The 26530-nt window shown below is 35.7% G+C and overlaps 1 protein-coding gene across 9 annotated transcripts in view; it reads left to right on the plus strand.

The window, feature by feature from the left end:
* The window catches only part of Grm5 (glutamate metabotropic receptor 5), a 574875-nt gene that overhangs the window by 16843 nt on the left and 531502 nt on the right, over positions 1-26530 (plus strand). For all 9 annotated transcript variants that reach the window (XM_039096032.2, XM_017588778.3, XM_006229659.5 and 6 more), the window contains one exon: positions 283-1138. In XM_039096032.2, the coding sequence (XP_038951960.1) occupies positions 481-1138 (658 nt within the window). In that variant the 5' untranslated portion in view covers positions 283-480. The remainder of the gene's footprint in view (positions 1-282; positions 1139-26530) is intronic.

Here is a 26530-nt window from a genome sequence, read left to right on the forward strand (position 1 = left end):
TTCCAGGAAGCTCTCTTTCACAGGTATGTCTGCTGTATATCACATTTGCTTTTCTGCACTCCAGATCATCATCAACAACAACAAAATGAATGTGAAACAGTCGAGGCTAAGATGCTATTTTACCTGGTGACAAAACAAAGCACAAAAATTCTCCAAACTTTTCAGTTCTTTATTTTTGTCCACAGTATCAGTCACACTATTTATCCATGAATACAGATGTTAGGAGTGTCCCTGAACTCGTGTGTACACTGTTCAAACTCATGCGTCTCATTTTCTTTTCAGGTTATGAATATTCTGATCGTATGGATGCACCTAACTCGACAGTTTCTGGGGACTTTGCTATCTTTTAGAGAATATATCTAAATTGCTGACTAATTCCTCAATGCGCCACTCAACGCAGGGCATCATTTGGCTGTACCTATTGGAGCTCTGAGTTTCCTCCATCATGATATCTTTATTAGCTTGAATTCCTTTCCTAAAATGGTCCTTCTGTTGATCCTGTCAGTCCTACTTCTGAAAGAAGATGTACGAGGGAGTGCACAGTCCAGTGAGAGGAGGGTGGTGGCTCACATGCCAGGTGACATCATTATTGGCGCTCTCTTCTCTGTCCACCACCAACCAACTGTGGACAAAGTTCATGAGAGGAAGTGTGGTGCAGTTCGTGAGCAATATGGGATTCAGAGAGTGGAGGCCATGCTGCATACCTTGGAAAGGATCAACTCAGATCCCACACTCTTGCCCAACATCACACTTGGCTGTGAGATCAGAGATTCCTGCTGGCATTCCGCTGTGGCCCTAGAACAAAGCATTGAGTTTATAAGGGATTCCCTCATCTCTTCAGAAGAGGAGGAAGGTTTGGTACGCTGTGTAGATGGATCTTCTTCCTTCCGCTCCAAGAAACCCATAGTGGGAGTCATTGGGCCTGGCTCTAGTTCTGTGGCCATTCAAGTCCAGAACTTACTCCAGCTTTTCAACATACCACAGATTGCTTACTCTGCAACCAGCATGGATTTGAGTGACAAGACTCTATTCAAGTACTTCATGAGGGTTGTACCTTCCGATGCCCAGCAAGCTCGAGCCATGGTAGACATAGTGAAGAGATACAACTGGACTTATGTCTCAGCTGTGCACACAGAAGGTATGTGATTCCCTCTACATATGTTAATATGCCTTATGATACTTTTCCAACTTCTCTGCTTTTACATGATTAAAATGTTCCTCACTATTGTAGGTACTTTGATATACTTTCATTTCACCAGAATGATAAAAGCTAATGATATTTAAGCTAACATAATAATTTATATATCTTTTAATTTGTTAAACACCAAGATACATTTTCAATGTGAATTGTGTAATTTCAAATTCTAATGACATTGTCTTTTGATATTTATAAATGCTTTTTTCAGTTTTTTTTGCTCTTCAGTGAGTAGATCGCATCTTTAATATTCTTTCATTGATCTTTTGTTTTTGATAGTCAAAAGGAGGTAGGCATAAACATGTATAGCAAGGAATGTAGCTTAATATGTGGTTATGGAGAATTATCAATGTAGACTTAAAAATACTTGTTATACACAATGAATAATCAAATCTGCAATAATAAAAATGATTTAATTTTATAATTGTGTAGAATATATTTGGGACGTACAATTTTTAATAAAATACATAGTATTTTAAATTTATTGCTTTTTTACATCGAAATTATAGTAATAAAGGAAAATATCTAAACCATATTTTATAAAGTAATAATTTTTGGTTACTAACAGCACCCTGCAATGCTTTTGAATATATGATTTTTGAATCTTTTGGTTTGTCTGAAGCTGTTTTAATACATTTTTATTGACCTTCAGGAGTTGTGTGATCTAAATACTGTGGTAACAGTTTTCCCAAGGAAACAAAGAACACAATAGAGTACTGAATAAGAAAATACTTCTTAAATCTTATGGAAACCTTTAGAAGACAGAAGACTTAAAATCTTTGATAGCATATTGGTTGGGCACAAACTTTCATACAAGTTATGGTGATTAATTATTCAGAAATAAATGAACTGACTTTGATGAGTTTGCTTCAAGTTGGGAGTATTTACCAAATTAAGATATGGCAGTTTCCTCTAACCAAGGAACATGGTAGCATGCATTTCGCTGTACAGCTCTCTATCTCTGACAGTTTTCATCTATAAATTGGTAGTTTATTTGTAGATTTACTTATGCATCTGAGTATTAAAATGTTTGCACTGGGACAACTTTGATTTTCATTTTCCCTTTCCTGAGAGATCACGATATCCCTTTTACTTTCAGGGTTGTGCCCACTGAAGATTGTTTCTAAGTAGTATTTCATCAAGTCAAACCTGTATACCTTACATTTCCTTTTCTCTCCTATAATCCTTATATTTTTTCATGTAAAAATTTCAGTTATATTTGATTCTCACAACAATCTAATAACATTGTCTATCTTAAGTTTATTCCAGTTTTCAGAGATAAAAATCTTTAATGTATTTGAATAATTAATTTATATATACCCAATAGTTTTTAGAGCCAGTACTACTAACTTAGAGTTTTATGTACCAATGTAATTTAAGAGGCTGCAATGCTCTACTGCTCTGGGGATACACTCATGTAACACGCATTTGTTAAAAGCAAGTATTTACAGGTTCTTTTGATAGTTCTATATATCAAAATCTTCTATGGATTTTCAGTCTGGCAAAGAGGATAAAGCATACAGAAATGCTCATGTAACCATAACTCAATGTGACAGAAAATTACAAATAATGTCTCTAAAGTACATTGATGAAGGATAACATTACCTTCTGTTCTGTGATGTGGGAAGCCTTGTGAAGAATTTGCTGTTCTAATTCTTAACAGAGAGAATACTGCTACTTGTTTAAAAACAATATTTGAACACAAGATTTGATTAGTTTCAGTCCAGGATATGATACATTAGAAGGTAGGGGCTCACTTCAAATTTCTGGATGTAAGTCTGCATACCACAAAGGATAATTCAATATTATGCTTCTAGGACAACTAATTATTACCCTTTTATCTTACAAACTTCAATTATTGCTTTAGTCTAAATTGACAGCATAATACTAAATAGGTAATCTAATAAAATACATGATAATATGTTCATAAAGACATTGTTATACACATACTAAAATGAATGGCCTGCTTGGTTGCTAATGACATAAATCATCTCTTATCTCATTTTAAGTGAAAAACAAAGTGCACTTCTTCATACTTGGAATTCTATATGAACCACTTACATTTTCATAGAAGTGTTAACCATAAAGAGCAAAAATTTTCAAACTTCTTATTCTTAGAAGAAATTTAAGTCAATAAGAGGCTATGATAGGATGAAAAGATAAACTTTTATGGATAAATTTGTGTACAGTCATTTAATGTTCTATGATATGTAAATTGGCTATTGTGATATATTTAGAGTAAAGTATTTTCTTTGATTTTTTTTTCAGTTTCTATTGTGCTGATAAAATATAACCTAATACAAATAGGATTTTAATATTCAGATGTTAAAGAATTATTTTTATATGTTATATTTTTTCTGATGATTTCAGAATGAACTTTGGATTACAAAGAAGAATCTGTGTAGTGAGCATATATGTCATGATTCCTTATAGTTTCTTCATTTAAGAGTAGTGTGGTATAGTTGTTCTCAAAGAAAGACTAGTATCCAAACTGAAAATATTCTTGAGACAAATAAGATACAGTAATATGGGATTGTGTGGAAAATCCCAGTGTGATATCTGTTGTTATTTTACATGGCTCTGCAGAAAACTTCTGTGAGATTTTACATAAAGTGAAAAACGTCAGTTCATGCTCTATTCTACCGATCTGCTGACATGACATGTGCACTCATATATCCATAACCTTCTCTGTATGCATCACATCTCAAATTCTATCTCTCACTAGGTTGGGATAATTCCACGTAGCTCCAGACCAACCACTCTGCAGACCCGTGCATTTATTTTGGTAACCTTAAAACTGTACCCTTGGTTCAGTAAACTGTTCCATATATATATATATATATATATATATATATATATATATATATATATATATATATATATATATTCCAAATGCTTTCAGGAGATCCATCAATTATAAAAAGATAAACTCCTATTTTCTAAAGCACCTTGTCTTCAAATTACCAAGTTGTTTTCCACTTAAAGATGACAGTTCTGTATCACCTAATCCTTTGACTATGATCACAAGACATTCCCTCTAGAAAATGTTATCCATACTTTCAGAAGAATCACAGGAGACCAGAGATTCAGATTAATAGTAAGTGATTGTACTTGTATTTCCTGAAATTCATACTGCCTATAAAACACAGGAACTAATACTTCCAGTGGCTTATGCTATATAAGAAACTACACCTAGAATTTCTAGGCCATGGGATTTATAATACAGGCCAAGTGAACAGAGGATAAAGACAGTGTTCTTGAAGAGCAAGACAAACTAGCCCTTCCAAGCTACCGAAGAAAAGACGATGCTGTGAGTCAGAAGAGAAATGTCACTCTTCTTAAATGAGTCACTCCAGCCAGTACCCTTTCTGCTCTGAGAGAATTCGATAAGTCTTTTGCTTCATTATGTTTGCAATGTTAGGCACATGTGTGCATATGACACAGAATGGATAGTACTTGCTATTTTAGGGCTGTGACAGATTGATTGTAGCACCAATTAAAGTCTCCCCTGAATTTTTATTAAACAATTAATTTATTTATATTTATATTGATTACAGCTTCCCCCTCTCTCCTTTCCTCTCAGTCCTTTTTCACTTCTCTTTCCCCTGTCCCTCTTCCCTTTCACTTAAAAGAAAGGGAAGCTTCTCATATGTAGTGACAGTGTCTGCACTTGCTAGGGGGCTCACCAAGACCAAGCTGCTGCATATATACAGACTAGTTCCAAAACAAGAATAGTCTCTGGTTGATGGTTCAGTCTCTGTGAGCCCCTTTGGGCCTAGGTTAGTTGATTTTGTAGGTTTTCTTGTGATGCTCTTGACCCCTCTAGCTCCTTCAGTCCTTCCTCCTCCTTATCCATAGGATTCTTAAAGCTCTGCCTAATGTTTGGCTGTGGGTCTCTGCATCTGCTTCCATTAGCTATTGGGTGAAGCCTTACTACATGACAGTTACGCTAGACTCCTGTTTGGAAGTAAAGCAGAATATCATTACTAGTGTCAAGACTGCGTAGAAGTACTTTTATTCACTAGATGTAATTGTCACAATGGAGGCTTACTGTTGAATTAAGCATACTCTTTCCAGTTCTGTATGAACTCTGGCTTGCCTATTCAGCTCAGCTGTTCTTGCTCAAACACCTCTTCATGCTGACTGATTTCAATCTGGTTTCTCTCCGCTTCTCACTAAATTGCCCTGCTTGGCCTCGAACTAACTCTGGCAATTAGAGTTAATTGTCTGACTCCTTCCTATTCTCTAGCTTCAACTGCTTTTGCTGACCTGAATGAACTTTGTGAACTCACCAATGAACTCAACCCACTGCACTGCACTGCACTGATTCACTTCATGTACGCCCAACTGGTGCAACTCCCAACTCACTAACAAATTATCTGAAATCAACTAACTCACCAGAACTGACTCTCCATTCAATGACCTGAATAGCCTTTCTCCTGAGAATTGGTTGTATACTTCTCTGACCCACTCTGTCAAATCTTTCTCTGATTAGACACTTTGTCTAAATGATTCCAGCCAGATGGATTAAAAGTGTGTACTAAGGGCAGGTCTGCATTCCAGCTGGATCTCACAGAAATAAAAAGTCTTTGGATGTGATCAGAGCAGCCATGTTGCTGGATTAAAATTCTGCCACCAGAGTGGGATCTTTCTCATGTTACAGGTTTCAAGTTTGGCCTGTCATTGTTGGCTATTCTTTCAATTTCTGCATGAATACTGTCCCTGCCCATATTGTAGGTAGAACAGATTGTGTGTCAAAGGTTTTATGGCTGTGTTTGTGTCCTCACCCATCCAGTGGAATTTCTGTCTGATTACAGGAGGCAGTCATTTCAGGTTCCCTATCGCCTATTACTAATAGCCTTATCTAGGGTCACCCTCATAGATTCCTACGCGTTTCCATTGTCCTAAGTTTCTAGCTTGTCCCAAAGATGAACCCACTCCCATTCCAATTCTCTTTCCCAGTTCTCCCTCCTTTCTTCCCAGACTGCAACCCTTCTTTTCTCACCCTAACTCCTCCACCTGAATTTATTTGCTGCCTCCCTCCCCCTGAAATGTATGCTTTCTCTTTCTCAGTGAGATTCAAGCATCCTCCCTTGGGTTCTCCTTCTAACTTAGCTTCTTCGGGTTTGTAGATAGTAGCATGGTTATCCTATACTTTATGACTAATATGCACTTGTACGTGAGTACATATTATGTTTGTCATTCTGGGTGTTGAATACTTCCCTTAGGAAGATCAGTTACTGTTTTAAACAACTGATTGATATTCTACAGTTAAAATGCACAACATCTTCTTTCTTTATTCTTCTGTTGAGGGAAGTCTAGATTATTTTCAGTTTCTGGCTATTAGGAATATAGTTGCTATTAACATAGTTGAACAAGTGTCCTATTGGTAGGGTAGGACATCTTTTGGGTATAAGCCTAGTAGTGTTACAGCTGGTTCTTGAAGTGGAATTTTTCCCAGTTTTCTGAGAAACCACCAAATTGATTTCCAAAGTGTTTGTACAAGTTTGCACTCCCACCATCAATGGAGGGGTGTTCCTCTTGCTCCATATTCTTGCCAGCATATGCTATCACTTGAGTTTTTGATCTTAGTCTTTCTGAAAATGGAATAAATAAAATGGAATCTTAGTCATTTTGATTTACATTTCCCTGACTAAAGACAATGAACATTTTTAAGTGTTTCATAGCCATTAGTGATTGCATTAGAGGAATAAATTGGGATATTTGGTTTGTTAATGTCTCGTTTCTTGAGTTCTTTATATGTTTTAGACATTAGCTTATTTTAGATGTAGGAATGGTGACGATCTTTCTGCTTTCTGTAGGCTGTGGCTTTGTCCTATTGTGAGTGTCCTTTGCTTTACAAATCCTTTTCAGTTTAGTGAGATCCCATTTACTAGGAAATTATTTTCTGTGTGAAATGTGTTCAAGACTATTCCATGCATTTTCTTACTTCAGATTTAGTTTATCTGGTTTTTACGCTGAGGTCTTTGATCCATTTGGACTTAAGTTTTGTGCAGGCTGATGGATATGCATATATTTGCATTCTTCTACATACAGACATTCAGTTAGACCATTTGTTGAAGATGCTTTCTTTTTTCTACTTTATAATTTTGGCTTCTTTGTAAAAAATCAAGTGTCCATGATTGTTTGATTTTACTTTTTGGTCTTCAGTTTGATTCCATTGATCAAACTTGTTTGTCTTTATGCAAATGCTATGCATTTCATGCAACATTTATTACCATTGCTCTGTAATACAGCTTGAAATCAGGAATGGGGATGCCTCCAGAAGGTCTTTTATCATACCGGATTGTTTTAGCTATTGGTATTCCATGTGAAGTTTGGTATTGTTATTTCAAAGTCTGTAGAGAATTTTATTGAAATTTTGATAGGAAATCCATTGAATCTATAGATTGCTGTATGACTGTCATTTTTTGTATGTTAATCCTACCAATCCATGAGCATGGGAATGCTTTCCATTTTCTTCAACTTCTCTCTTCAAAGATTTGGCGGTCCTTTATTTGTTTGGTTATAGTTACATCAAGGTATTTTATATTATTCATAGCTAATGCGAAGGGCATTTTGTATAAAAGAAGGCTCCTAATTTTTTGAGTTAATTTTTTGTATCCAGTCACTTTCCTCTGAATTATTATCCTTCGATTCGTAAGTAGTTTTGTTCCCCTTTCCTCTCAAGAAACAGTGACCTCATGGATGCTTCCTTAGGAATGCTTAAAATGGGGAATGCTTTTCCCACCTCCCATCTAGTGCCCGGTATTTAATAGGAGACGTCATTTATGATAGGCAAACCCACAATGACTGAGCTGTATCCCAAGTCATGTTTACTTTTTATTTTAAGATAGGATCTCACTGAACTGTAAAGGCTGAGTTTAGAATTTCAACCCTCTTGCTTCAACCCTTGCAGTAGCTGATATTATACGCTTTCTTTAGTAGATTATGTCCAAATATTCTTTTTAGTTTTTCTTAAAACATACTGCCACCGGATTAATATAGTAAAAATGGCCATTTTACCAAAAACAATCTACAGATTCAATGCAATCCCCATCAAAATACCAATCCAATTCTTCAAAGAGTTAGACAGAACAATTTGCAAATTCATCTGGAATAACAAAAAACCCAGGATAGCTAAAGCTATCCTCAACAATAAAAGGACTTCAGGGGGAATCACTATCCCTGAACTCAAGCAGTATTACAGAGCAATAGTGATAAAAACTACATGGTATTGGTACAGAGACAGACAGATAGACCAATGGAATAGAATTGAAGACCCAGAAATGAACCCACACACCTATGGTCACTTGATTTTTGACAAAGGAGCCAAAACCATCAAATGGAAAAAAGATAGCATTTTCAGCAAATGGTGCTGGTTCAACTGGAGGTCAACATGTAGAAGAATGCAGATCGATCCATGCTTATCACCCTGTACAAAGCTTAAGTCCAAGTGGATCAAGGACCTCCACATCAAACCAGATACAGTCAAACTAATAGAAGAAAAACTAGGGAAGCATCTGGAACACATGGGCACTGGAAAAAATTTCCTAAACAAAACACCAATGGCTTACGCTCTAAGATCAAGAATCGACAAATGGGATCTCATAAAAGTGCAAAGCTTCTGTAAGGCAAAGGACACTGTGGTTAGGACAAAACGGCAACCAACAGATTGGGAAAAGATCTTTACCAATCCTACAACAGATAGAGGCCTTATATCCAAAATATACAAAGAACTCAAGAAGTTAGACCGCAGGGAAACAAATAACCCTATTAAAAATGGGGTTCAGAGCTAAACAAAGAATTCACAGCTGAGGAATGCCGAATGGCTGAGAAACACCTAAAGAAATGTTCAACATCTTTAGTCATAAGGGAAATGCAAATCAAAACAACCCTGAGATTTCACCACATACCAGTGAGAATGGCTAAGATCAAAAACTCAGGTGACAGCAGATGCTGGCGAGGATGTGGAGAAAGAGGAACACTCCTCCATTGTTGGTGGGATTGCAAACTGGTACAACCATTCTGGAAATCAGTCTGGAGGATCCTCAGAAAATTGGACATTGAACTGCCTGAGGATCTAGCTATACCTCTCTTGGGCATATACCCAAAAGATGCCCCAACATATAAAAAAGACAAGTGCTCCACTATGTTCATTGCAGCCTTATTTATAATAGCCAGAAGCTGGAAAGAATCCAGATGCCCTTCAACAGAGGAATGGATACAGAAAATGTGGTACATCTACACAATGGAATATTACTCAGCTATCAAAAACAACGACTTTATGAAATTCCTTGGCAAATGGTTGGAACTGGAAAACACATCCTGAGTGAGCTAACACAATCACAGAAAGACGTACATGGTATGCACTCATTGATAAGTGGCTATTAGCCCAAATGCTTGAATTACCCTAGATGCCTAGAACAAATGAAACTCAAGACGGATGATCAAAATGTGAATGCTTCACTCCTTCTTTAAAAGGGGAACAAGAATACCCTTGGCAGGGAAGAAAGAGGCAAAGATTAAAACAGAGACTGAAGGAACACCCATTCAGAGCCTGCCCCACATGTGGCCCATACATATACAGCCACCCAATTAGACAAGATGGATGAAGCAAAGAAGTGCAGACCGACAGGAGCCGGATGTAGATCGCTCCTGAGAGACACAGCCAGAATACAGCAAATACAGAGGCGAATGCCAGCAGCAAACCACTGAACTGAGAATAGGACCCCCGTTGAAGGAATCAGAGAAAGAACTGGAAGAGCTTGAAGGGGCTCGAGACCCCATATGTACAACAATGCCAAGCAACCAGAGCTTCCAGGGACTAAGCCACTACCTAAAGACTATACATGGACTGACCCTGGACTCTGACCTCATAGGTAGCAATGAATATCCTAGTAAGAGCACCAGTGGAAGGGGAAACCCTGGGTCCTGCTAAGACTGAACCCCCAGTGAACTAGACTGGTGGGGGGAGGGCGGCAATGGGGGGAGGGTTGGGAGGGGAACACCCATAAGGAAGGGGAGGGGGGAGGGGGATGTTTGCCCGGATACCGGGAAAGGGAATAACACTCGAAATGTATATAAGAAATACTCAAGTTAATAAAAAAAATAAAAAAAAGATATCCCCTCAAAAAAATAAGTAAAAAAATAAAAAAAAACTGCCACCATGCGTAATATTTGAGTTCTCAGACTTTCAAAGGAAACCCCCATAGATTGTTGACACCAGTCATTTGAGATCAATGCAAGAGCCTCCTGACATAGAAGTATTTGCAATTACATAAATAAGTATAGTTGAGGCCTTCAAAATTATCCAACAATCTGCAAACACAGTTGTCAGTAATAATGAAAGTCCTCAGGATAGTTTAATAAAGTGTAGTTACCTACATCATTTTAAATTCTAACCTCACTGGACACAAGTAGAATACCAAAGCCATATCAAAACTTTTGTATCCCCCCCCAAAATAGTATTATTTCCTGAGCCACCTCCCCGTCCACCTAAAAATATATATTAACGTGAATTAATATTACTTGCATGAAAATGACACAATATAATTAATGTGTCATCTTTCAGTCAAAAAGGACCTTATTTCTATTCTTGTAAACTGGGTCTATGATTTCTTTGAAATGTAGCCCATATTACAATGTAAAAATGTAATATTCCTGTAAGTAATTTATTATTACATTCTTTCTAATGATATATAGCAAACTGTCAACAAGAAAATTAATTTTTTGAGTTGGGTTTTCTTTAGAAAACCACATATATCATACTCTCTATATATACTTATAATGTTTTCATACTTCTGTACTTTTCCTGACCTTTGTGGGATTCTAAATTGTGCCTCCAGTACCCATTAGAGTGCCTCGTTTATACCAGATGCACAATGACTTGATGAATGAGTGAATTTCTCTTATAATACTACCACACACATTATGTAAGAATATATGGCCTGTGGATAAATAGCTAGAACTTGTAAATTTCACAGTTTTGCCTTTTTAATAAAAACAAGGTGGCAAAGTACCTCCCTTGATTAATTGTGAAACACTGTTTATGCTTCAGTCTTTTTTTTTTTTGTTTTCACTGGTTCTTATTCCTGTCTAATGATATAAAGATGCTAATTTGTTGTAAAAAATGTCAGCAATGCTTTTGGGGAAAAAGTATCAATAAGTTTCCGTGGAAGACCAGAATCACTAAAACATCGTCAAGTTAGCTTATACATTGCAGTGCAGCACCTGTACTTTTGATATACCTTTCTGATAATTATGTAAGCAAGTAGCAAAAACTGTGATTTGGTTTAAAGATTTTCACTGTGCAATTCATAGTCTGTGTGTTTAGTTAAACATTTAAAAATGTCTAGTAACAGATTAATTGTATATGTTAATTTGAATTCAATGTAATATTCATATATCCAAGCAGTGTGTACCGAAAAGCCCTAACGAATCCTTTTATTTATCTGTGTACACCAGTTAAAACATCCAGCCATTACTACTTATTTTCAGGTCAATTGTTTATTACTTACATACATGCATGGGAAGAAAGGTTGGTGTTTGTCTTTACTCGTCTGGTTTATTTCACTTGACATAATGAGCTTTAGATTTATTTTGTTATTCATTTTGTTACACATGATGAGTTCCATATTTTTTTACCCTTCAGTGCAAAGGATCAGCATCACCTAAGTCTGGGTCCGTAGAGAAGGACTGGTTGAGGTCTATGAAACAAATGACTCAAAGTCAAATTGTGGGTAGAAGCTGATGGCCTTTGTTTTGCTGGAGAAGATCCATAAACAGTTCTCTGTAGAAAGCTTTGGCTCTGTAGTCTACTTGAAACAGCTTTTCAGATTGTTCTCTGTGTGTCCAAGACAGCCTTTTTTTTTTTTTTTTTTTTTTTTTTTGCTAAACAGAAAAAAGGCTCTGGTTGAGATAGGTAGTAAAAAAGCTCTCTGAATAGCTCATGTGTTTTCTGACCAAGGTCAAAAAAGCTGCAATAAAAAAATCTTGAATCTTCTGACCAAGTCAGTCAGAAAAATTCTAAATGTAATTCTTAGGTTTTACAATCAAAACCAGAAAGCCAGAAAATATTCTAAATAAGCCGTGTTTTAGCCGTCTCTGGATACCTGCTAGAAAACATTCTAAAAGAGTTGTGTTAGCTCTCTAAGTAATTCTTGGAATTTCTGATTAAGGTCAGAAATCCTGTTAGAAAAAATTCTAAAAGAGGTATGAAAAAATTCTAAAAGTGCTATGTTTGCTCTGCATGGAATTTCTGATCAAAGTCAGAAATTCTGTTATAAAACATTCTTGAAGAATTGGGTTCAATTTTCAGAGATCTCCAGACAGCTCAGCTTTCACTAGAAAAAAATATTCTAATGAAAGAAGTGTTACAACTAGCTCTTCTCATGTAGACCAAAAGCACAGTTTAGTACTTAGATATCAATTCAGTTATTTATTCCACATTCACTCTTGACCATCCCAGGAATCAGCATTCCATGACTTTAGCTCTTCAACTCTTAGGAAGAGATAGCAAGCACAGGTACAGAGAATAGCTGGGTGAGACCCCATCCTAGAATTACTATTCTGACCAGACTTCAATCTAAATTCAATTTGTCCCAGGCTGACCTGAACTCAGGAATCTGCCTCTTTTTATCTTTCTTACAAGATGGCTCAAAGTGCAGTTGCCCCTGATCTTTTAGGTCTATGAAGCTCCTTATACAATTCATATTGCATCCTTATACTTTGCATAGTTGAGAAATGTTTTCCTGTTTTCAGTGTTCTTTCCCACAGTCTTAAGGGCTGTCCTGAAGGGCACAGTGTTCTACCATTTGGTGAAATATAGGCATGCTCAACTCCTGAAACCACATTTCTATTTTATCATCAGATGAACTTTAAGGTGATGATAGTAATGGTTCAGAATTGCAAACTACTGTGAGTTTAATAGATCATTAGAATGGAAAATGTATCAGTTGAATGTTTATTTTATCTTTTTCATTAGCTAGTATTTCATTATTGTTGTTTACTGCGGTGGGGGAATGTAAGAATTCACTCCTAACTGTCACATGGGTAGTGTCTTCTCTGTAGGTTATTTCAGACTATTTGATTATTGACTTTGATTTTGCCTTACCCAAAAAGAATTTGTGACAAAAATGAGATCTCAGCAATTTCTCAAGTATCACTAACCTCTGTCACCACCAAAGATTCCAGAATGGCATTCCTGAATTTTTCAGGCCCACATGACTAAGTTCAGAAAGGATAAAACTGCACTGTTCTGTCAACACTCACAAATAATTGCTCTAGTTTTGTGCAAATGTGCACACTGCTACAGTACTAACCATTCACATACTTCCTATTTCTGAAGATCACCTGTGTGCTTCTTGCATAATTACCATGAACAGAATTAATGTTTCTGAATTGAACACAAGTTGTTCAATCACCTAGTCATATAGTATTTCCTATCTCATAAGAGTAATGCTATTAGAATTTGAATATTCTGAAAGTTCAGTATTTCTTTTATTAAAAGCATCTAAAAGTCAGATCTGTAAGGAGTCATAATTAGCTTAACAAATTCTGTTATTAATGTATAACCATGAGTTTCAGAAGTTACTTTTGGGTAAGAAAGCTGGAGACTAGTCTGGCATAGTACAAAGTGTTTTATTGCAGTTTATCACTCAAAGCATACAAAACAGAATACAAAACATAGTTTCTCATAGAAAACACTATGTCACTTAAGTAAAGAAAGAACCTAAGAAAAACAAGATTGAGATACACAAAACTGTAGGAATTAGTGTTTGGATCTTCATAACTCCTTGACCTCATCCTCATCCTCATCCTCGTCTTCATCCTCGTCTTCATCCTCGTCCTTGTCCTCATCTTCCTCGTCCTCCTCTTCCTCCTCCTCGTCGTCATCGTCGTCATCCTCCTTCTCCTCATTGTCCTCCTCCTCCTAGTCCTCCTCGTCCTCATCCTCGCCCTCCTCCTCCTTCAGTCTGTGCTAAAAGAAAAACAACCCATATGATAATGGGAGCTCAAAAATTCACTTCAAATGATGTGTTCATTAGTCATAAAAGCAGAATCACAAGAAGCTCAGAGTTGGAATATAATCATGACTATCTCTGCTTTCTTTTTATTGAGGATATAGTACAGGAGTGAAGATCATCCAAAGGAGAAAATTAATACAATTATTTTTCACTTTTAAGATGTCTTTTTAGTTTTTCAACTAGAATGAGCATCTTTACACTAAAACATATAATATATATATATAATATATATATATATATTACTTTTCCATGGATTTAAAATTACAGAAATAATAGAAATTTGCTAATTTGTAATTGAATGCTTTGTTAACAGAAGCTAGCTGTAAGTGTGAAACCTAAATGAAAAATATAGATTCTTACAAATTAGACAGATAAATTACCATAATAGATCTGTCACTGTTATAACCCACATAGCAGCAATGGCAGCGATAGATACCTAAAAGGACTCACAACACTTTCAGATTTCATAAAAACAATTGTAATCTATAGCATGCAACAAAAATACTTTTAGTGGTGTTTATAGATATTTGTTTTAAAAGAAGTCATTTATTCTAATTAACTGCTCCATTGTTGCACAAGGATCATAGTCACTAAATATACGTGCACTGAGATGTATACAGTTCAGGTCTGGCAAAGGTCTGATTAGTATAACATTTACACACACACACACACACACACATCTGCAAATATGTGATGTGTGTGAGAGTGTGACATATGCTCCATACAAATGTTTATTTATATTATTTATATTACTTATATTTATACATTTGTAGTGTGTGTGCCACTGTTGAATGCATTTCTGCTATGGTCTTGCTCCTAGAGGATTTGGCTTGTGAGTTTTCAGGGATTTTCTGTTTCCATTTTCCATTTTGTCATGGAAATATTTCAACTGCAACCATGCTTCGGTCTCTGACTCTTGCCAACTTGCCAATTGATGTACCTCTCTAACCCCAGTAGTACTCCATTATCATTATTACAATTTTTGTCTGCAAGGATAACGGAGTAATATTAAGTGTCAGGATTGGTTCTTGCCCATGAGATGGATCTCAATTTGGACCAATCAGTTGGTTATTCTTGCCATCTCTGTTCTTTGTTTATCCCTGCACATCTTGTAGACGGGACACATTTTGAGTTGAAGATTGTTTTTGAGTGGGTTGCTGTTATTATCCTTTCATTGGGGGTCCTTCCTGGCTACAGGAGGTGTCCACTTCACCCTCCATATTCACCACTGCTAAGAGTCTCAGCTACAGTAATCTTCATAGACTGCATGGGGCCTCACCCTGGCCCAGGTCTCTAGCGATGCACCCCCCTCACCACTGATTTCCATTCTGTCTTGCTTGCTTTCACTACATCTGATCCTCCAATCCCATTCCATTTTCTTCCCATCCCCTATCTTACCCAGATCCCTCCCTCCATTCTGTAGAGTAATCAAGCATTTTCCCCAAGCCTTCCTTGTTATTTGGCTTCTTTGCCTCTGTGAGTTGTATTGCTGTAATCCTGTGTTTTATGGCAAATATCACTCATAAGTGAGTACATACAATGCACATCCTTTTGGTTCTGTGTTTCCTCACTCGGGATGGTCCTCACCTTCCACCCATTTGCCTGAAAAATTCAAGATGTCCTTGTTTTTATTAGCTAAGTACTATTCCATTGTTTAAATAAACCACATTTTCTATATTTCTTGTTCATCTGGGTTGTTTCCAGTTTCTGGCTATTATGAATAAAGCTTCTGTGAACACATGCTAGCATAACAGTCCTCTGAGAGACTCCACCTAGCAAACCAAGGGAAATAGATGCAGAGACCCACTGTTAAACATTGGGCAGAGCTTAGAGAGTAAAGGATAAACAGGATAGGGACTAAAAGAGGATAGAGGTCTTTGGAGACTCCCAGACAATGAATTACCAATCAGTGAGCACGCATGCTCTGGACCATGGCCCCCACACATATATGTTGCAGATGTGCAGCTTGGTCTTCATATGGACCCCACAACAACTGGAGCAGGAGCTCTCCCTGACCTGTTGGCTGCTTGTGAATTATGGTTTCCTGACTGGGCTGCCTTGTCTTGCCTCAGGGGGTGAGGTTATGTGTAGTCCTACAGTGACTTAATGTGCCAAAGTGGGTGACATTTGAGGGGATACTCTTCTTTCTCAGAGAAGGGGAGGAGGGGACTAGGAGGAGGATCTCTCACACTGAGACCTGTAGGAGAGGTCAAGCTGATATTGGGATGTAAAGTGAATAAATAAATAAACTAGTGAAATGAAAATGAAATTCCCACCCTAGCTACAGTGAAAAGTAGATAGATATGTCTGTACTCCTTTCTCAGTGGCTTCAAGAGACATTTATTGTATGTTTGGAATTATTTTTTAATCTTTTGCCTGCTTTCGGAACCTTTTTCCCTTCTACTGGGTTACCTCATCCATTCTTTTTCCAACTTGATATGCCATGTTTGGATGATGTCCCTGGGAGGCCCGCCCTTTACTCAAGGGAAAAGGAGTAGAGTGTATCTGCCTGGAAGAATGTGAGGGAAGGGCTTGGGAGGAGAAGAGGAAAGGGATACAGTGATGAGGATGTAATGTATAAGACAAGAATAAACAAAAAATTCTTTAGTCATAATTTGTTATATATTCTTCTTAAGTGTTGCATTTACAGTACTGAGTGGCTTTGGTTTAGAAATGTAAACTTTCTGGTCAAAAATGGGACTATAGAACCTTTTTTAAGAAATATATCTTCAACATAATCATGTTAGAACATTTACATTTACAACATTTTATCCTTTAGAGAAACTAGAAAGAGATGAAATTAACATTAATCCAATTCAGTGCTGTAAAATTTGAAAAATAATCTGCAAATTAAGTTGTTAACATGTTTTACTGAATTTGAGAGGGAAAAAGACTTATCGAGGCATTGCAAAAGTAAGTAATCTGGCTTCATCATTTCTAATCAAACCTAATTTGTTTTCAGTTATCGAATTGTATCAGTCTCTTCCTTCACATCAGTATACCTCTCTCACAGTTTTGCTCAGAAGAAATAAAACCCATCAGCAATGACCCATTTTTATTAAAATGCATGTTTCAATTTTAAACTTTATTTTAAATATATGAATACTAATAAGCCATATTAATCATATGGCTTTGTATTTTATAAGTTGATGATAATCATTATTATACTCAATAAAGTACAAAGCAAGGGAGTGTTTGGGAATGCAATGGTATTTCTCAATGACCAAATTTTAAAGTCAGTAAAATAATTGAAATATGGTAGCAATATCTTGGTTGATTTAGAATGAATATTTGCAAAAATGAATTATTTCAATGAAATCCTACATTACTTTGTGGGCATCTAGTATATTAAAGTAAACCAAAATAAAGTAAAACTCAACATTCCTGAGAATTGTGTAACACTAATTAATTTATTAATCTACAAAGAGTGGAATATATAATGTACTTACTACCTTTTATAGACAATGAAATAATAAGAGCTGGAAGACTTTGCAGGAACTTGTCTTTCTCAGAGGTATGTCATGCTATGGTTTCACGTTATTGTCAAATATATTTTGCTAAAAATTAGGGCTATTTGGAAGTGGGAACTCTCAAAGAGATACTTATTTGGCACGGATGAGTAATTAAACTATGGGGAGAACCTTATTTCATATCAATTGTGAGCAATTTTGGACAGCTTAAAGGTGTGTTTAGTTATAAATATGACACACACATGTATGACAAAAGTCTCCACATGACAATTTTCATTAAAAAGTATGATTAAATAGGTGACCCAAAAAGTGGAAAATTATCTGCTGAGAGTAAGCAATATAGGAATATTAACTCCTTTTCTAATTGCTATGACAAAATATTTGACAAAAGAGATTTAATAAAGATGGGTTTGCTTGGCTTATAGGCTGAAGGGACATATTTATTATAGCTGAGAAGGCATGGTTCAGGAGCAGGATGTGCTGTGCAAGCAAAAGTTAGTTATGTTAAGTTTCAGGGAGCAAAGAACAAACAGATACGTGGACAGGACTCTAAACCTTAAAGGCGATGAAAGCTTAATGAAATGAAAACTGTTTAAGTTTCTCTAGAAACTTATAATTTCTTAATCTCAGAAGCCACTTTCTTCAGCAAGACTCTACTTCCTTCCTGCTTGTTGCACAACCTCTCACAACAGTGTGGACAGCTAGAAAACAAGATTTCAAACAGGAGTCTAAGGAAGGACATTTCACACCTGACCTATATGCAGAGATGGATATTTTTGTTTAAAATTTAAAATGTCTGTCTCAATTTTTAAAATTCAATGCATTTGCAAACTTTCTAGGGAGTCATAAATTTTATAATATGTATATTATGATATTGACAAAGTTTTGTACATGTCTTAATGATTTTAAAACGTGTGTACATCAATCTATGTCCCTGGTCTAGAATAAAGATGGCAAATATTACTGAACTTAAGATAAGACATCTACGTTAGAAGCTCTAATAATGAAACTTTATAAAATAATGAAATTTTAGTCAACTTTATCAACAAAATTAGTGGCTAATTTTAACCAATAAAAATAAGGTCTATAACTACAAGCAATTAAAGCACCTGGATGTTTACTGAAACTGAGATAAAATTAAAATATCTATGTGATTCTAGGAAATTTGTAATTTTCTAGTGGAAGTTACACAGATTTCATCTCTTTCAACAACAAAGTATATTTTCTGGCACTAATCTATCTTCCTGAAGATATTCAGTAAGTTCTTAGTGTCTGCCTCTTCCTCATTATCGAACTTCTCAAACCCCTCTATTATTTCTCCCAGTTAAATGTTCATCTTATAGAAACATCATTTAAATAATCAGGAAAGGTATTGCACACTGGGCTATTTTACTTATGTAGAAGATACTGTATTTGAAAGAGGCTGCACCAATTTTTTCATGTTAGAGAACAGTATCTGGGTCTGTTTTGTGGAAAATTTTACTTTTCACCTTTAAGGTTATCACATGCATCCTTCAAGCTTGTCACATGACTTCACTTTTTATCAGTGGATAGAAAATTAGTGTGCACAGAATATTTAAAATTGTCGAAGAGAGTATATATATATATATATATATATATATACATATATATTGAATAAATATGCACACAGTATTAATCTTGGATTTTCTCTGGCATCCGTATTTCATTCCTCACTTTGGTGTGACCTTTTTGAATATCTTCCTTTACAAGAGAACAGGAAGCTGGACCTGTACACAGTGTACTAATGTTGTGTTCTGATGGTCAATCGAATAATTAGTAAATGTACTTTGTAAACCTAAAGTTGTCCAATCAATTAATTAAATAAATAATAAATGAATACTCATTATGTCTCAAGATCAGATATTTGTACTAAGAAATAAAATATTGCAAAACAGTGAGAACATTCCTGTGAAAATTAGGTAAAAATCCAAACTTTATTAATGATATCTCTGCAACTGTAAAAACAGATTTAGTCAGTGGACAAAGTTAAATTATTTTTTCATGTCAGATTTATACTTTATTATTAAATAATTGTTAAACAATGATAGTGCTAAATCTGAAAGTATTTTGCTGTGGTGATTCTAAATCTTGTTATATTGACAAAGATTCACCACCACACTGTGATTATTACTTTTTAATAACAAGAGTGTTTACTATATTCCAGACATTGTAGTCCATTTTATCTAGTTCTTACAATTGTAATGAGTTAAATAAAATACTATTTACCATTTAGCAGATGGTAAGTGGGTAGGCACACAAAGAAATAGCAAAAGAACATGTTTGTCAAAATGTTCCCTGAAGATGTCAACCACATGTTTTAGCTTTTTTCTTCCTTTGCGTGAGAGAATGCTTCCCCAGGATGGATGTGTGCTGACATTTTGAGATTACCACAAAGTTCTCCATCAGTATGTGAAGACAAAACAGACAGGATAAGCTGTTCTAGAAAAAAAATCATAGAAAAATTTAGAAGCATTTTAGAAGGAATAAAACCTAATATCCAAATTTTGCTCTGCAAGAACTATATCTCAGTCAGTTGAAGAAGATCAGTAAAAAGTGCCTACTCATAACCATAATAGATCTATTATGTTGAGCAGGATAAATTTTTGTTGTTATATTTTGTAGTAAACAGTATTTTCTATGACTTTACTGGTGTCTGTTAGATTTTAAATAATACAATGTTACTCCTCAGGAAATAAGAGAGCAAAGCAAAATTAAATGAGAATCATAAACTGTAAATAAGATTTAGAGGGAATCAAAATTGCTAAGTAATATAACACTCATGGGACCTGGGTGATGAGTCAACCAGTAAGTAAATGGTTACTACCAAGTATCATAATCTGAGTTAGGTGTCTGGGTCCTACATGGTGGAAAAATACATTTAGCAGCAGCCTGGCTTCTAACCTCTATTGGTGTCCCATGATGTGTGTGTGTGTGTGTGTGTGTGTGTGTGTGTGTGTGTGTGTGTGTGTGTGTGTACATTTGCAGAAACAAATGCAGATATCCACACACATACATGGTCATACACAGTAAATATAAATGAACATAGGGTATTTTAAAAAATACAACACACTGTTTATTTTTATTTGGCAAGAAAGTTTTAGAGTCAGCAGTCAAATACTAACTGATGTAGGATATTCTTAGCCAAGGGCCAGTCAGGAAATAGATTTTCATGAACTATGATCACTGTGTACCATGCCATACATTCTCCACATTGTCATTGGAGACACATTGGGAACAGGCAGCTGCACACCGTTTGATTGTGACAAGAACAAAACAAAGTACATAAAGAAAGCAAAATTACTCAATAAAGCAAATATTTAAATTTTAACATGTTATTTTATCACATATCATTTTGTTTATTGTTGTGTCTTTGAATGATCACGTGTCTGGGTGCCAGCTATGTGAGTGGATTCTCATGTACGTGGGTGCACTTGCATGTAAGTGCATGTGATTGTTGATGCCACGCGCCATTTGGTCATTCTCGACTATATGTGTCCTTTCCCAGGAGCCAGTCACCTGTAATTTTAAACAGTCATTCACCGGGGTCTGGAATTCATTCTCCAGTGAAATGCATAATTTCCTGTTTCCCTCTCCACAATGCTATAATTATAAATGTATGTAAACTCTTAGTTTTTCTCTTCATGTGCTGACTTCAAGCTCAAGAAGCACTCACTTATCCAAAATATCTACACAGCACAAAATGAGAGTTTGTATTTGTTTAGTGTATGTGCATGTGTGTATGCAAGCATGTGTGTGAGTCAGTGTACGTGTGTGTGTGTGTGTGTGTGTGTGTGTGTGTGTGTGTGTGTGTGTGTGTGTGTGTAGGGATTTATGTATGGATGTCAGAGGACAACTTAACAGAGTCAGTTTTTACCTGATACTTTTTATGAGTTCAGGAATGTAGCTCATGTTTTCTCCTTTATGTCGCAAGAACCTTTACATCATTTCAGCCATGCAACAAGTAAAATTGTATTCAGTGTGACAAAACATATACAACTATTTGACAGACCAGTGATGTGTTTGCCTGAAATATGTACATGATTTGCTACCTGATTACAACGGATCTTAAGAACAAAGCTCCAGCTATTAGAAAAGGGCTGCTTCACTCTGGGTATTATGAATAAATTCACCAAACATACAAATAAGTCACTAATTTCAGTTGGATTTGTAATCATTTCAAATAATCTTCAAAATGTATTTAAAAATTAATCCAAAATGTAGTTTAATAATCCTTTCATCAAAATAGTGTACAGCTTTCCTTCTTTCATTAACTTCTTGGCCATTGGTCTTTTGCTAAAGACCTGCTCCCTTTACTTAGTCTCCTAGTTACCACCTTATAGTCTCATGATGTGTTTGATACTATAAAAGATTTTGGTCATGTGAAGTAGAAAAACATGAAAATTACATTCTGGAATAAGAATTGTTAAAAATAAATAGATAAATATAAGATGTTCAATGAAGGCTATAATTCATGAGATGGGGAGGAAAACTGAGTAAAAATGGTTTTATTTCCTTGCTATCTTTCATAGACTTTGCCGTATTTGAGAGTATCTGGAGGTCAAACAAATGCTTACTGAATTAAGTGTGCATTAAATTGAAATTAGTTGTGGTTATATATTCTAAGTGGACACAACTTTTTTTTTGAATCTACAGAATCCTTATTTTGCCAGGATAAACCAGAGACTAATTTTAGACAATGGCCTATCCTGTTCTCAATCTGGGATTGGGACTTCTTACTTGGTATGGAATTGGGAAATTCTGAATGCTTTTTCATTAACTCATTAATCTGAGAAGCCATAAAATTTCTGGCTGTAATTGTTTCATATCCCTGGTTAGATCTGTAACGTAGTTTCAATGGCCCCAAGTGGCTGTGTGATCAGCAGTTGTGGCATGAAATAAGGAAGTGTTGCTGGACATGAGTAGTGATAAAGCCCTAAGAACAAGTGGGAAGGCAGAGGATGAGGAGAAGGGGCATGGCCCCACCTCCTGAACAGCAGAAACACAGCCTTTCCCCTTTCTGTCTTCGCTTTCTTGCTTCAGTTGTTCATATCTTACTACATGACCTCCACCCTGCCACATGGGACTCTTGTTGTTCAGTAAGGCTTAACACACTGTGAAAAAATTCAGTCAGAAAATTAACTTCCCTGGATGAACTTCTAATCACCAGTTGGATTTCCCCTTTCCTTGTTTTATTCAACCATCAGGCAAAGGATGATTAGTCTTCTATAACCCTCTTTCTTGCTCCTGTCAGTCTCACAATATAAGATATATTAGTCCCACTGAATGACTCACATGGCTTTAAATTTTCATAGATGGGATCTCATTCTATTTTCATATTGACTGGAAGCACATTTTGCCCATTTATAAGAAGTAAAAAAATAGATACAATAGTAATTTTATAAGTTCAGAGTATGTTAGGGACAATTCTTTTATTTTAGGTGTTAATTAATTTCAAAGTCTTCCAACGTACCATGTGAATTGCAAAGTTTCCAAAGCCGATGTTATGGCATATAAACTGCCTCAGATTGCAGTCCTGGAGGTTACTACTCTCATGGTTCATCTGTGATATTCTGTATTTACTCTAGAGTCTTTCAAGTTTGACTTATTCAACAAAATCCACTCTTCATTATTGTTTTTAAGGTACAGGGTTTTTATTCATCTCGTGTATTATCTACTTCATTTGAGATTTAGAAGAAATTACCACATAGAGTAAACATCCTTTCCCATCCAGATGATCCTCTTTTACACATAAATTCCTCCCTGGTCCATCAGTCTTCCACTCTTTTACTGCACACTTCCTCCATGATTGTAACTATTCTGCATCCTCTCTTATAGTATTATTCTAGGTCAGGTCTTCAGCATCTGACCCATTTTTGTTCCTTTTCCCATTATCTCTTGCTCTTCTCCACAGCAGTATACATATTATGCCTGTGCTCATCTAAGCTACTGAGCTCAAAACTCTGTTTCAGCCTCAGGAGCAAAAATAGCCACACATTAGCACTCTTACAGAATTCAAAGTTCTAGCTAGAATTTCTACACACAGTAGACTTTTTATAGCAAAAATATTTCATTTTTATTTTCTGTACATAATTTACAGTCACTTATACCCAACTTTATTAAATTGGGTATTTCATTACATGTCAAATATTATTCCCTTTCCTGGTTTCCAGGCCAACATCCTCATCTCCCCTCCTCCTCCCCTTCTATATGTGTGTTCCCCATCCTCCCCCCATTACTGCCCTCCCCCCAAGAATTCCATTCACTGGGGGTCCAGTAGACTATTTATTTTCAGAGCAGAATTTTTTTTTGCCAACACGTCATTACTCCATGAATATTTACACCAATGTAAAGCCTGTGCAACTCAAAGGAGACGTTCTAGATTTTTATTTCCATTACTCTGGGTTTTCAGTTATACCTACCAATACCATCTAGATTTCTGGCTCAAAGAGTCATCAGGAAAAGGAAAAATGATTCCTTGTTGGAAAATTTGCCTATTAGTTGCACAGAATCCTCTTGATCGCCCTCCACCTGATACATTGATCTGTAAATAATCCAGCTCTAGGGATTTACTGAGTATTCTATAATGCAAAGCTGGGCCAAGGTGCAAAGCATAGCTTACCAGACTAGTACTAGAGACCAACATTAGTGCAAGGCTTAATACAGAAATTTGAAGTTTACTGACAAAGCAGTTAGAAGTTTTTTCCAATTTTATAAATATAAATAATAAAAATAGTTCATTAAAACAATGAACAAAATATTTTCTCTATACTACAGGTCATAATATATTGGAATTGAATTAAAATATTTTATTACGGTCTTGAGATATCCCTGCTAATAGGTAAATGAACAATTATCATTGATCATATTTTGTATTTAATTAGGCTCAATAAAAAAATGAAGTTCTAGTGTCCAGAATTATTAATTTTAAGCATGCAAATGTTGAAATTAGCTGATTTTCCAATTGATTTATTAGCATAATTATTCATGATACAATATCCTCATCCAAGCCTCTACAATCAATGACATACTTCAGTTGTGGTGACACAAGTTAGGTTTTGTGGAGATTCCACTTCCCACTTCATCTTCTGCATCTCTGGCATGGAAAGAGAAGCTTTCAGAGTTTCCTTTCTGCATGATATATCAATCAGAGTCTTTAGGGAAAAGAGGACACATTGTGTTGAATAAGTAAATTTAAGTATCATTTTATAAGAGGTATATTAGGATCCCATCTTAGATAACATAACATCAAGGAATGGATGCTGCATTATGGCTGGAGAAAGACCACAATATGTTTGAAACTTGAAATACAAATTACTATGCTTCACTTAGAGGCCAGGGAGATTCTAACAAGTCTAATGGACCTTTACTTCAATTTTTAAAATAAATGATATATTGCTTTACCATTAGGAGATACAGAGTAAGAGTGGACACTGGGAGTAATAAAACTGAATAATATATAAAACCATACTCTACAAAATGGAAGGCAAAGAAAGATAAATATTGTGTGGCCATTCTCCCACTTTATTATACACATAGCTCCTAACTTGTTGTAGATTATGACAATAACTATATAACTGCAAATAGTAAGTATGAAGAAAAGAAAATGAAATATAATGAGATATTAGATTCTGAGTCTATAGTTGGCCTGAACAAAGCACACATGAAAAAAAAACTAGATACATAAGGGAGAATCATGAATGAATACATTCTTGGTATTAGGCACATTTTTTATTTAAAGCATTTGAATGTTTTAAACTATACATAATCTGCTAAGGAAAAATAATACACAATGTCTTTAAGAAGATAATCTCTTTTGTAGCCTTCTTCATAGCACTACCCCTATGCCATTATTTTCAAACACTGCAAGCTGTAAAACATAATCTGTGTCATAACTTTGTTTTATAATAATGAGAACATTTTTCATTATTCCAAACAATTATGTGCCTCTCTTTGTTCTTTCTACTTCCTTTCCCAAATCCACTGTGATGACGATTATAAAACATAGTAACAAACATATCTTGATATAGTTAAATTTCCAGTTTCTCTGACAAAATACTCTGAACAAAAGCTAATTATGTGGGACAGGACTGATTTTTAGGTTGGGCAGTAGAAGCTTAAGGTGGCTGCTCACTTTGCATTAGTAATCGGGAACAGAGAGGAAAGAGTGCACCTGTGTTAGTACTCAGGTTGCTTTCCTCATTTGATTTAGTCCAATGAAGCCCAGTCCATGAAATGCTGTTACACATATTAAAGTGGGTCTTCCCACATCAATTATCCCAATTAGAAAATTCCTCACAGGCATGTTCACTGGCCAACCAAGTCCTCCTCAATTCAAACTCACGTCTTTCCACCTCTAATGCTCGTGTTACTTAGCATCATATTCCATCCCCACATGATTTTCCCACTTAGTATAATTTATTTATATTTGCAAGACTGTAAAAGACTTTAAACTTGGCTAGTTAGTATAGATTGTCAGCATTTGATTATTATTCAAAATGATGGTTAGCTTGATAGGAAACTATTGCTTCCCCCAATTAAAAGACTTAGTATACCACAAACTTATTCGGCAACAGCTGTTTTAGGTACTGCACTATCTAGAAAGTCAGTTTGTGGAAGCATCCTTGTGACTCAAATAAGCAAAAAAATAGGATTAAACAAGCAGTTAGCAAATATATTGTCAGCCCAGTGAGCTGACAACAGAAACCTTGGCCATGTGTTGCTTTCATCCAGGTCTGTGCCCTTGATGGAATGACCTCATTCTTCATGAGATTTTCTTTCTTTTTCTTCCTTAACATTTGGTCCTGTGCCTAGGTCAT

This window comes from Rattus norvegicus, chromosome 1, assembly GCF_036323735.1.
Source record: "Rattus norvegicus strain BN/NHsdMcwi chromosome 1, GRCr8, whole genome shotgun sequence".
Lineage (NCBI taxonomy): Eukaryota > Metazoa > Chordata > Mammalia > Rodentia > Muridae > Rattus > Rattus norvegicus.